Genomic DNA, 14,339 nt, shown 5'->3' on the forward strand with positions numbered 1-14,339 from the left:
TTAAACACGCTCTGTAGAATAGTTTGTCCATTTCGGGCTAATGTGAAAACATGATGGCGACTTTCATATATGGGGACCCGCAGTATTTGTAGATAAAAACGGCTCATTCTAAGGCAATAATAACAATACACTTCATTATGTAAGGTCTTTATAGACCACTGATAATAATATGCATTTTATATTGCATTTCTCTTAAGAGATCATTCTAAAAGTTACACATTGCACCGGTTTAAATACAGATAAATATACATCTGAGATGGCATGAGGGTGGGTAAATTATGACACTTTTTTTGGGTGAACTATTTCTTTATTGTTCTAACGTATGTCTACTTGCATAACTGAAAATAAGCAACAGTGCTTTTAAAAATTGTGGTTTATGAAGCAGAAAGCAATGCTGCAGTAGATGAGCAGTGAAAGCAATCTCTCAGAAAATGCCTAATAAGACGAAATGCCTTACAGAGCTGATTCACTGCATGTGAGGAAGTAAAGGACCATTGACTGATGGTGATACCTTCTCAGCTGAGGAAAACCCTTTCAGCTTCTTTCTCTCTCTCTCTCCCATCTATCTGGGTCTTTCATTCTCTTTTTTAGACTTTAGAAGGGGGAACAATTTATCATAGTGCTGCAAGGCTTACAGTTTCTTATTCAATGTGTCAGTCCCTGCAGTTTAAAACTACACATCTTCCACCCAACAAACAATGATTCTGCTTACTTCAACGTGTGAGTAGGCCTACAGGTATATATGTACACATACAGTATTTATATATACAGTTTTGGAAATTAGAAACTTAAGTAAAATATACATCAACAGTTCAGTCTATATGGCTTTTTAAGTGATTTTTAGTGATATTTACAGTATAACATTTGGTTACATACATTTGTTAACAATTGATATATTTGGTTGATATAACCCTTGAATTAGGCTACTTCTTTTTTTATGGTCACTGCTAAATTGTTTAACTTATTTTTTTTACTTAAATCCAGATTATTTTTTTTATTAATTTAAAATAATTTACAGTACTTTTTTGTAGTTTTTCTCCAGGTGTTCATATTGATGTTGTGCATTTTTTCTCCATGTCCCATCATCTCGGCAAGCCCCGCCCACAAGCGATCAGAGGGCATGTCGGTCTCCGCCCAGCAGTGATGTCGTCATCATTTCAAACTGGTATCGAAAGCAGTGGAGCTCACAGAGGTGTAGAGCGCAGGCTGCACGGTGACGGGAGGCAGAGACTGTACCTCACGGGCTTTTTTATATTTCGTATGAGCACAACGCATTGATTTACAAAGATGTGGACGGGTATAGGGAAACTGCTGCTTTTACATATGATACTCGCGGGCTTCCTGCTTGTGAACGGTAAGTGTTAACGCTCCACGTTGTCAGCGCGCTCGTGTAAATTTAAGGATGATACTACAGAAACACCGGTGCAGACGCGTGCGGCCACTTCCGATGACGAGACATTAAAAAAACTTAACCATTAAACACATTGTGTTTTAAAGTAAATCTTGTCTTATACGCGTGCTGTATTGTCCTTTTGTGTTCAACCGGGACACGATTTTAGAAAATGTTGTTATATGTACACGTTTGAAAGTAGCGCAGACGCAACTTTATTCCCATTGAATGTACCTACAGAATTATTCGGAAGCCACATATGTTATTAATAGTTTGTCTACCCCAGTTAGTCATCTTGTAAGCGATACATAGCCTAATGTTCATAGTATATATAATAATCCTTGCATCCTGTCATCGCGCACGTGCCCACTATGAGTTTTACCGCGCTGACAACGCATAGATATACAGAGCTTAATATTAATATAATTAACTCAAAACAACCTAATACAATTTAATAAACGTTAAAGAGACTTACAGGCCTGTGCATTAAAACATAAATTAACCGACAGGTACTCAGCCGGAGTGTGAAAGCGGTCAGTTTCAGTGCAGGAACGGCAGGTGTATTCCGACTCCATGGAGATGTGATGATGACGACGACTGCTCGGACAACAGCGACGAGGAAAACTGCCGTGAGTAGACAATTTTTATCTAACAGCCAGGTGTCACACAAATGAACAAAAATATAGTGATTTGACTACCTAGACTACAATCTTAACAGCGGTTATCGCCAAACGTTCTGTCTATGTAGGCTGCTCACTAGATTTTGTAAACATGCAGGTGCTTTACGCGCCTGGAAGGAGTGTTTGCAGCTGTCACGAATAGTGACATAAGGGGGATATGATGCTTTACTTCTTTGTAATTTGTTGCTTTGTGTCAAAAGCATGAGTTTGGTGTTCATGTCAATGTGTAGAGTAATAGTAATGATTAGCAGAATGCTTATTGTTTGTGGAGCTTTTTCTAAGTGAGCATCTGTATAGATTCATTGGGATTCATTATAGAAACATGTGTTGTACTGTATTGGCACTGCCTGTAATGCAAAGTGGGTACAATCTTCTTCTGATATTTCATGAACATATCATTTTAATTGGGCTTATTTTTGAGCAGATTTTTTATAGATGTCTTTGCAGAAAGCCTATTCAGCTTGACATTGTCCAGATGGACTTTGTGCAAGACTGTCTAATGAAAGACAAGCATAAAAATGTAACAATTAGTGAGTAACTTAATTCAGATGTAGGCTACTATAGCAAAGGTCGGAAAAGTGAAACTCTTACAAAATGTAATTATCCTGGTTTATTGGTCACAGTTTGAATTCAAAGTGCTGTAATTATCCTGGTTAGTTGATGAATGTGGTAAAGTGGAGGGTCAAATCCGGGAATACTGATGCTTGCTGGTCCTTATTTCCACTAACTACAATTTGGTTTCTCTAAAATGAATGAAGTTAATTGCACTCACAGAGACTTTAAGCAGATGTAATGCAATAACGGGCACATTAACCTACACTGCATTCCAGGCTCGTGTGAAACAAATATAGAGAGTCAGTGTTTCAGTCATGTAATGAAGGATTTTAAAGGTCATACTGAACTGTGTGTCTTATTCTGTGTTTGTGAGTTGTTTGCGTCCTGCTTAAGCTTAAGTTTCAGCTTTGCTACTTAAACCGAGTGTGGACAAGGAGTGATTGGTAACATTTTAGAAAAGGAGATGGGCACAAAGAGCACTGACTGCTGGTGGTTGAAAAAATTGGCTGCGTTAGTTTCATTTGTGGCTGTGTCATTATCTGAAACCAAAAGTTGCACCTGGGCTGCATGTGAACGGCACAAAAATATGTAACAGGAGAAAATAATAAATCTTCTTTTATAGCTTAATCTGATTTTTTGTGCTTTTCTGTGGTAAATGTATCTAAATATCCCTAAAACCAAGCTAAAAGGAATTGCAGAATAATTGCCCCATTCTCTTTGGGAAATAATTTTAGGCATTATTCTACCAGAGGGTTATGCTTAACACAGCAGTACTGCAAAAATGGTTTAGCTGGATGCCTTAAAACTTGAAGTTTATTCAAACTGGCTGTCCAAGTTTGTCCAACTTCTTAAAATTTTGGCTACACTTTAACCTACTTTCCTGGATTACATAAGCAATATTAGCTTGTTAACTTATAGTAAAAATGTAAAATAGTTATAAAAAAAACCTTGCACAACCAATTTGATTAAACTTCTTTTCTTTATTTTCTTAACAGTGAGTTTGCCGATGCCATTAAAAAGCAGTGAAAAATACATCTACATTTGAGAGGCAATATTGATTTTGCGATGTTTAGATAATTTAATAGGAAATTGCAATCTTCTATCAGATTTTTTCTCACTTCTCTTTGTCTGATTTCTATTTATTTTATTTATACTATATGTGATACAACCTAGTCTGTTATGCAGTTTTTATTAAAGTATGATTTGTGGAAAATAATGAAGTTCTGCTCTATAATGTTTGTGGCATTTTTAACCAATAGTGCCCTAGAGGTTTCAGTTTGTCACTTGCACCTGGTGTGTTGGCATCGGCTGTGCCAGTTTCAATAGATCCGTACTAAGGTGCCATGTTACACATGGTATCTCTAGCAGGCAGGGTATCTGCAGGGATTCTCCCCAGGTGGGAGCACTCTCTTGGGCTGTCAGTGGGCTGAATGCTCCCCTCTCCCTTCTGGATGTTTTCTTGGGGACTTGGACAGACATTGAATTCGAAAAATACCTTAAGGATTGCTTTGTGCTCCCCTCCCAGACACAACCTACCCTCAGAATTGGCAGGATTCCTCTCTAGTTGCCCAGGGAGACGGTAATAGCAACACTTCAGGGCACACACTGCTCTCTCTCTCTCTCTCTCTCTCTCTCTCTCTCTCTCTCTCGTCACTACCAAACTCTAATCACACTGCTTTGTGTCTGAAGATGAAGTGGGCTCTCTGGGTATAGGGACTGCCTTAGTGGCTGGAGTCTCAGGACGGCCTTCAGATGTTTTTATGGATTAATGTGTCATTTTAACATTTTTATTATTATTAAATGAAAAAGATGTTGACACAATGTTCTAATAGCATTGGAATAAATCTAAGTGGCTAATAAATTGTTAACTTAATGTTTTGGGCCTTATGCACAATTTATAGTGGCTTGTAGGTTTTATGCCGTAGACTGTGCATAGCTCTGCGTAGCCTGAAGCACACCTTTTCAAAAATGTAACTACGCAGGTCCTTTAGAACCCCTAGAAAAAAATTCATATTTCCTCTTGCAATGGTAAGAACAAAGATGGGCCAAGTTGAGGAGTGATTTAACTCAATCTGCAACAAAAGTCAGTGTCTATTTACATCCATCACTGCATTGCTACTGTGGGTTACACACATGGATACTGCCTACTAGCGGTCTGCATGTGTAATTGCATGTTAACGCGTATGATGATGCAGAAGTATAATTGAAACCGACTTCCAGCATATTCCTTTTATTTCAAAGAACAGAGATGGAGTGATAAAGATGAAGTGTGTTTGGCTGTTGAAAGTACCAATGATAAGAGAGTAAGATATTCAGAGCATGATAATAACCATAACATCCAGAAACAATTTAGCAATGTCACATACTGTAAAGACGCTGAACTATATAAAACAACACAGAGGACTAAAAAAATGTGTGCAATCTAGTGTAAAGTATAACAGCAGTCTTGCCTGTGTTGTGGTATATTGTATGTACACAATGGTTTGAGGTTTCATAGCAGTCATAATGATTTTTTTTTGTCTTAATTCTGTATGAATGTGCAAAAATGTGTTAAGGCTGCAAGCCTTGCATGTAAAAAAGCTGGGAAAAATGGATTTTTTTGACCGATTGTGAATTTGCTTGTCACTTTTCTTTGTTGTGTGTTTTATTTTATGTCGACTGATTTGTTTTATCTTCTCTGAAAACAGACATATTACCCCTGGCAAGAAATTGTCAGATGGTGCTGATGACAAAGAGGCTTTATCTTGACGATTTTTGTGACTCATGTATTATTGTATTCGAGCCGCCTGCCTCAGACATAAAGCATCACAGTAGTTTTATGGCTGTTACTTGTAGTATTGTTAAGTACAGTGGACAGTGACACTGTGAATTTTAGGAACGATTTAGCTGTCTGAGACAAATTTTGAAATCCTAAAAGATTTCTGGAATCCTAGGCGATTAATGACCCTTGTGATCAAAATTATCCTTAAATGTTGTTTCGGTGAGCTAGCGTTCGCTTCAGTTTGTGTTTGTCCAGCCGTTGCCGATCGACGACATAATACTACCGAAGCGTTGTTTTGGTTTGTGTCCGATTTTTAAAAGTCTTTAAACTCGTACAGTCTGACATTGATGGAAACTGAGATCATACAGTGTGGCAAGCAACAATCCTAAAGGACTTTTTAAAATCGTACAGTGTATACCACAAACTCGCACACAGACACACAATTCTGAAAAATATTTTCGTCTGCTTTTCTCAACCTTATATCATTCATATCATCCAAGGTCACAGGTCAGAGTTTTAATCTTAAATGATCCTGTCTTCCAGGAAATGTTTAGTAAATCTGTTAAGATGATGAAATTGTCTGAATCACAGGCTTGCAGTTTCAGTGACTCATGAGAAGCTTCTGGAAAATCAGATTTTTTTATTGAAGGGCCGGTCATAATCAACATTACAGTTTTATATGTATTGTATTTTGTATTAACATTGCTAACATAAACAGAGCTGTTATGAATTCCATTTCATATCTTTTGGTTTGTAAACAGAGTTTAAGACCCTGGGGATTCCTTGGGATGAGTGACGTAACTTGCCAAAGAATGAAATATCTTGAAATAAAACAACAGAGAACTAAACACGACAACAAAAGCAGTCTTTAGATGCAATGTATGTTAATGTCAGATTACTGCTGTAAATAAATAAATCTAAACAGATTAATTAGTACTCCACCCCCTACGTGACATCATCAACTGTATTATTAAACCAACATGGTTCAAACCATTGATGTGCAATAAAGTTGATGTTGTGACTGTTCTCCAACTTTACATCATGGTGGTTCAGGAGTGAGTTAGGTCGTTGTTTGGGAAACGCACACCTGAGCAGTGTCCTGCACATGGGTGGGTGAACTGGTGGAATATTATTGTTAATGGGTGGCAACAATCAATATAGGCACGGCGATTCAGGTCACTGTTTTTATGTAAAACAGATCACTTTTCCGGCCGAGTACGGAATTAAATTAATGCAGCTGTTGATTAACGGGTTGGGAGCTGCTTTCACTGCAAGTGTGTGCCTGTGACATTAGTGCCTGCGCAACTGGCAACATAAGGACTGGTTTGGAATCAGAATGTCAGAATGTTGTGAGACTGACCAGTTGGTTACCGGTCCAACCGATTATGTGTAAAATCGGCCAATTCCGGTCTCTGGACGGTCGATCGGTAATTACACCATCATTATCTAATGTAATGAGTAATTCTGGACTTGTGTAATATGATATTTGATATGATATTTATGCATTTGGCAGATGCTTTTATCCAAAGCGACTTACAGTGCATTACAAGCTATACATTTTTATCAGTATTTGTGTTCCCTGGGTTTGAACCCATGACCTACCACTGAGCTAGCAAAGGTTGTGTAACAGTGACATTTGCGCTAATAAAAGTGCAGATGTCACTGTTACACAACCTTTGTCTTGTGATCTTGCTGGGGAATTTGTTTTGTCCGTGAGTTGTGGATTTTGGGATGTTCATTGTCAAGTCCAGTCAGCCAATATACGATTCTTGCGTGTTCACATTAAGACCTTTGATTGTAGTTCCCATTGCAAGTTGTATTCAAAGATGAGCATGTTTGGAAACGAGTCACTACTTGGGTTATTATTGCCGGGATTTGCCATTGCCCAGGGGCTTTGTTGTTCCATTAATACTGTATGATCAGAAAACATGTATTAGTGCTTTTGAGAGACCCAGTACTTCTGTGTGTCTGGGCTTGTGAAACAAACCCTGGTGACCATGAACTGTCCAGGTGCATAATGAAAATCCAATTAGTGTCCCTCCATATGCTAATAACTGTGTGTGTGTGTGTGTGTGTGTGTGTGTGTGTGTGTGTGCGCACGCGTGCATCTTATCAGTGGGATTATTTCAGTTCAAGGGCAAGAAGTCTCAAGCATGCGCTTGCTTCTGTACACTAAATGCCAGGTAGTTGTTTTTACCCAAGTAGCACTTGTGATTATATCTTGCTTGAATGTGAGAAAATGCATTAGAATAAAGTTTCCTGGTTTTGTCTCATCAAAACTGTCATATTTTTAACACTCCTACGCACACATTTACAAACTGTAGCTGCATATGCTGTCATTTATTATGTGTATTTTAATGATGTGTAGAAATTATTTTGCTTGATATTATATAATTAATGTATATTTTGTAGAAACATTTATCTAGTAATTGGCATTTATTTTGTAAACATGTTAATGATGTATAGAAATTATTTTGCTTAATAATCATATAAATAATGTATATTTTGTAGAAAAATGTATCTAGTAAATGGCATTTATTTTGTAAACATGTTAATGATGTATAGAAATTATTTTGCTTAGTAATCATATAAATTATGTATATTTTGTAGAAACATTTATCTAGTAATTGGCATTTATTTTTTAAACACCTTCAGAGTTCACTTAGGATACATTAAAGGCAAATTTCAGCAATTAGAGATTAATGAATTGAGAATAGTTGTAAAAACAAAACGAAAACAAATTTAAAATTCATTGTGATTAATTATTGTCATTTAGAGAAATACTGAACTGCTTCTTAAGAACTACAATGTAAAAACAATTGTGATTGCATCTGTGAAAACACAGCTGAAGTCATTTTTTTGTAATTTTATAAAGAACATTTTTGGCTGAACTATCCCTTTAAAACATGTTAGTCCATTATTAACACATCAAGCCCTGTATGAGACTTGCATTTTCTCATAACTCTGATATGTAATGAAAATGTATTCATTTGGAGAGTGTGATAGGGAGAGAGAAACAAAGAAATGTTTCTTTGTCTGGATATTGTGAATATTGTGGATGTTATGGATTAGCTTTATGGTCTGTCTTCAAAGGCTACTTACCAGTATGAAATCTTGGTTGTCGGATTGTTCTTATAGGAACTGTGGGGTGGGTAAAGTGACAGACGCATGAAGACAGAGAGAGAGAGACAGACAGACAGAATAAAGGGTGAGGTGAACAAAGACCCTGCCTCCAGCATACTCGGTAGCCACTGGTGAAGGCCAGTTGAAGTGGGAATAACACGCTTTTGGTTTCATTTATCTTTTTATTTATTCAATTTCATATTTAGTGCATTGTCGTTGTAAGCGGGATCCAGGTGGTCTGTGCTCATCAAGGTGTGCTGTACAATCAGCCACAGGCCAGTGATTCGTTTGGCAAGCTGGCATAAAAGAGGAATGGATACAGAAAGAGGATAACACATTGCTGCTGCTCCCATATGCCTTCTGCTCAGTGTACTAATATGAATGTGTTTGTTTGTGCATACAGTGTCTTATGTACAGAATGTTGTACATTTATTTTCTTTTAAAAGGAATAGTTCACCCAAATAAATGTATCATAATGTAGTCGCCCTTATGCCATCCCAGATGTATATGAATAATTGTTTTCTATATGCAATTCGTCACTTATTTGCTGTAGGTCCCAAATCACATACATTCATTAAAAAAGTAATCCAGACGACTCCAGTGAGTTAATGTCTCATAATATACATCTTCTGACGGGAAACAGTAGGTTTGTGTAAGAAAATGAATCATATTATTAGGGTATTTTTAGCGAAGTTGAAACCAGAACTGACAACTGACAAATATGTTGACCCTTGATAACTAATTTTTTCTTTGGTTATTGAAACTCTTGTGACAAACTATCATATGACAACTAGTCTTGAGACACGCAAGAAACCAGCTTAAACTCACAAGAATTCATATATATTTTATGAGTTGGCTAATTCGTATGAATTCGTACAAATTAATCATACAAAAACATAAATGTATAATTGATAAAAAACAATAATTTAACTCCACCCTTGACCTAGCCCCTAACCCCACTGTCACGGGGCAAAAGCAAATCGTACAAAATGTATGAATGTGGTCATACGAATTAATATGAATTAGCCACCTTGTAAAATATGTATGGATTGCAATGAGATAGCATTGACAAAAACAATGATATTAAACATTATCGAAATTGGTGGGCCTATACAGTCTATGAAGTGATGGATATTTTTATAATTTTTAAAATCTTAGGAAGAGATACACATTCGATTTTTTTGTTGGACTGTTTAAATTGAAATAAAATTGTGCAATTTTACATTCTATTTCAGCCCATGTACAATAATACCATTAGATATTAACCATTTTGTAATCATGTTTCCAGGTCAATCCAAGGGATGCTTTCAACTGAGTTTCTGTTAAGCTTTTCTGACTAAGCATGGGGCAAGTTTTAGGGTTAGGGTTAATTTACTTTAACTAACCTTTGTAAATTAAAGAAATAAGCCCCAAGCAGCAGTGGGTTACTTTACCTGTGCATTTTATAACAGCTAAGGGAAAACCCCCTTAGCTGTTATAAAATACCTTGCAACACCACTGCTTATTGCTTTTATAAAACGGTTATTTTATGTGCATAGCAGGATATCATAAAATCAAATACAGCAAATAAGTTGTAATTATATTAGTACAAATATTACTCTTCCGCCAAACAAAGCAGTTCCTCAGAATCAAGTGTTGCTGCAACAGAGCGCAGATCCCAAGCAACACAGACGAAGCAAAGACCCAATGAAAATATGATTAAAGGCTGTGGTGTTTATTTTCATAAATCAACATTCCTCTAATTTATACATTAGCATTTATATCATGCAACTGTTGAAGTGTGGATCAAATATGTTTGGAAGCATGCTTGACTCTTTCCCCGTCAGGGTTTAAAAAAAGTTGCCAGCCAGTGCCAGCATCTCTTACTGTATGATTTTCACAAAGTTTAATGCCTTCCAGAAAAATCTTCTTTAAAGGGGACAGAGAATGAAAATCCATTTTTACCTTGTCTTTGTTGAATAATGGTAGTCTACCCGCATTCACGAACATACAAAAAGTGCTAGACATGCTAAACATCTCGGTCTCATAGAAATTCCTCTTTTAGAAATGTCAGCCAGAAAACGGCCCAATCTGAAAAACTGATGCTTGTGACATCACAAGCATCTTACTGCCCCTCCACTTTAAAATAATTGGGTAAATTTTTTGAGTGGCAGCAAAGTCAGCCAATCAGTTATGAGATTGCAAGTTAAGCCAGTAGGGGGAGCCAAATAGGTGCAAAACCACTTGTTAAAAATCCCCCACCCTAATAGAGCTATCTGAGAGAGGTTTTTAGGAACCTTCTAAGGCCTTACAAAAAAAATTGTCTACATGTAACATCACAGAACAAGGATAAATACCCCGTTCAATCATTCTATGTCACCTTTAAATATATAAAAATACAATATATCAAATGAAAACAGGCCCTCCACTTTAAAAAAAAAAAAGTTATCTTTTAATCATCTTTAAACTTTTGAGCCAAAAGCTGAAATAATTTCATTTTTGTGAAGGACGTTTGTTAGAGATCAGATTCCGAGAGATGATCAAAACTTACACAAAGTTTTTGTGGATACTTCAGTGTTTAAATTGTGTAAGTTCGCCACCTAGTGGATAATAACAGAAATATGGATCGGCTTAAAAACTCCTCAGGGAAGCGTTTTCTCTTAATTGACGAGATAACTCAACAATGTTTATTGACATTTATTTGGATATCGCCATTAATTGTGCAATTGTTGAAAAATTAAAAATATGATTTAAAAACTCTGATGTTTATTTTCATAAATCAGTACATAGCAACAGTGGTGCAGTGATACTTAAGCTATGTAATACGGTCTGAACCGTGGGGTTACCAGGGTATTTTATTACAGTCTAGAACACATTTCAACCAATCAGAATGAAGGACCAGAAATGCCCGTTTTATAGTAGCATTTTTAACATTCTTTAAAATTTTCTGTGTCAATTTTATATGATGGCACTCTTTTTTTATTTATCATGTCCTTGTAGCTCAACTGGTAGGGCATGACGCTAACATAAATTTGATTCCCAGGTAACAAGCTAAATATATATACACATTAAATTACATTGCACGTTGTCTGCCAAATGTAATATAAATGTAGAGTTTGCACTGTTGCTGAATAAAGCTGCAGGAAATAGTGGTGTATATCTGTGCACATCTTTTTTCAGATCACATACTCTCAGCGTCTATTTCATTTGTCCATGTTTCTGACAGCTTGCGTCTGTGACCGTCTAATCCCTGCCAAGATTAGTCGAATGTGTCGTCACGATTCTGTTTTTATTATGTTTTTGTATCTTGTGCTCTCGTGCACACCTGTCACCTTCCCAGTTTTGGCCTGAAATGTAATCCGAATAGTATTTCAATACCTGTTCTTCATTAATAAATCACATGGCTAATACACATCAATGCACTGACAAACCCTTTCTCAATGTGTGTAATGTCGTATCAGTGTTTATGTATACATGTGTGGTCGTGTTACTTCATCTAAAAGATAATTATTATTATTATTATTTTGAGGTTGTTTACAACTTGTGCCACCTCTTCACTTACCGTCTCACAGTTTTCACTCCTACAAGTGCTTACTTTTCTCTTCAGTGATTTCTGTACCATATCGGCTGGGAAAAATTGAGCTGAAAACCTTTCTAAATCACAGCGTTGCAACAGGGAGTTTTATCTGCTCTAAGTACAATGATCTTCAGTTGAGATGAGGACGTTAAACAACTCCCAGAGATCTATTTACGACGTAGATGGAGTGTGGGCACATTTTATGGCACCCACCATAGAAGAAGATCGTGGTGGTTTTGAACTTGGCTTGTGAGCGGTGGGAAGAAAAATGTGTGTGAGGGGAAAGAGAGAAAATCTCTTGACCTTATGCAATCTTTTTAATGGTGCTGAGAAATGTTTAAAGCTTGTAAACAGAGCGTTTGCAATGGACGCACGTCTTGCATGCATAAACAAATGTAGGGGCATTTGATCTTCAGGATAACAAACTCACATGCGCAGACATTTCTATGTTAGATCACATTCTTTTCTTTAAAGTTTTATTGAATTTGTGATTGTATGTTGTGCAGAGAAGTGACATGCCACCCTGAAGTTGGTTAAGATAAAGCCCACCTGTGAGATTGTGTCTTTGTCCACATGATACGATTCAACCACAAACACCACCTGGTCAAAAAATAATAATTTATGCAGTTGTTTGTAGGAGATTAAAGCGTAAACTGGGAAACTGACAAAATCCTTTTTTAGTTTATAGAAATGCATTAACACACAATAACATATAGATAGCCAATCAGTTTTTAAGTAAGAGAAGGGCTTTGTAGGTTTGTGTAAAGCCATTTACCCATCTTCCCCCTTTAAAAGCCCCCAGTAGCTCCTCAATGTCTCTTTATCCCCTTGACTCGTTGTTTTTCCCTCTCCAGCACTTCAAGGGGTCTACACTCAACCCATGTTTCTCTCCTTTTCTCTCCAGCACTGTCTGTGGGACCCCATCACATCCTCTCCATCTTTTCTTTATTTTCGTGTCCGTGTCAGCTTTTCTCCTGTTTGCAAGCACCCTGACAGTTCCTCAATAGCTCTGTCTCTATGCAAGATTAGTGCGAAGCCCCCCGAGTCTCCAGCACAGGACATACCAGTGTTAATGCAATTCAGAGAATGCATGCGTTTGTGTGTACATGTTTTCATGCATAACGCTGTTTATACCAGGTCACGTTTTCGAACGTTTAGTTCAATAAAATAAATTATCCAGATAGCCTTTTAACATGATGGATTTACTTAAGAAGCTGTGTTGCATAAGACAGTCATTCCCAAGGGGGTACGTGAAGAGTTTTCAGGGGGTACGCATTGCAAGAAGATTTAGATTTTGCTTTGATGTCAAACATTACTGGTTCATTTGATGTGTTTGTCACTTGTTTGTCCTACTTATGTACAAACTGAAAGGCTGTATTATGCATGTGGCTGCCACATTTGGTCAAAGTACCCATAAGGGACCCAAGTTTGAATGTGATGCTTGGTCGTTTCACATTCGTTTTTCATGCACTTTGAGCACTGATGCTGTGGCGTTTAACGGATTCTGCCAACACACCAATATTTTTTAATTGCTTGGCGCCAGGAGGATTAAGTGGATTTAAGTGAAGGTATTTGATGGACATATAATATGTGCTGAGAGCAATCGGTCAATTTTTGACGAAGATATTGTTTAGCGGCTTTTGCATCTAAGCTCTTCAATTGTTAATCTAAACACAGAATAAACTCTGATGCTAAGTGTGCTGTTACAAGTTGCCTAGGATTACACAAGGTACCATACAGTGGCTTAAAGAGCACCAATTTCTTTGCTAAAAAACAGTGTGATTTTATGTATTTGGTACAGGGGCGTCAGTTTGTGTTGAAAAGTGGTGGGGACAAAAGATCAGATGAAAAAACATTACAGCAGGACGGGAAAAATATTGAATAATGACGCATAAAAAATGCACACAACGCAACTTATGTGACCCTGGACCACAAAACCAGTCATACACTGCAAAAAATGATTTTCAAGAAAAAAATTCTTAGTATTTTTGTCTTGTTTTCAGTAAAAATATCTAAAAATTCTTAAATTAAGATGCTTTTTCTTAATGAGCAAAACGACCCAAGAAAATAAGTCTAGTTTTTAGACCAAAAATATCAAATTTAAGTGATCATGTGCATAATCAAAAAAATCTGAATTTTTCTTGAATTTAGTGTTTTTTTTAGCCTGGGTGCCAGCCGATCTTAGCCCCGCCCACAACATTTTGAGGAACGGGAAGATCGGTCTGGAGTTTCACCGTTGAGTTGCTACTATGCTCGACCCAAAGCTGGTCGAAC

General features: G+C 37.0%; 1 protein-coding gene across 4 annotated transcripts in view; it reads left to right on the forward strand.

The window, feature by feature from the left end:
- The first annotated feature begins 1,178 nt into the window (after positions 1-1,178).
- Positions 1,179-14,339, forward strand: part of lrp8 (low density lipoprotein receptor-related protein 8, apolipoprotein e receptor) — a 248,637-nt gene continuing 235,476 nt past the window's right edge. For all 4 annotated transcript variants that reach the window (XM_065272696.2, XM_065272699.2, XM_065272697.2 and 1 more), the window contains exons 1-2: positions 1,179-1,354; positions 1,900-2,019. In XM_065272696.2, coding sequence (XP_065128768.1) covers positions 1,288-1,354; positions 1,900-2,019 — 187 coding nt within the window. In that variant the 5' untranslated portion in view covers positions 1,179-1,287. The remainder of the gene's footprint in view (positions 1,355-1,899; positions 2,020-14,339) is intronic.

Source organism: Paramisgurnus dabryanus, chromosome 7 (genome assembly GCF_030506205.2).
Source record: "Paramisgurnus dabryanus chromosome 7, PD_genome_1.1, whole genome shotgun sequence".
Lineage (NCBI taxonomy): Eukaryota > Metazoa > Chordata > Actinopteri > Cypriniformes > Cobitidae > Paramisgurnus > Paramisgurnus dabryanus.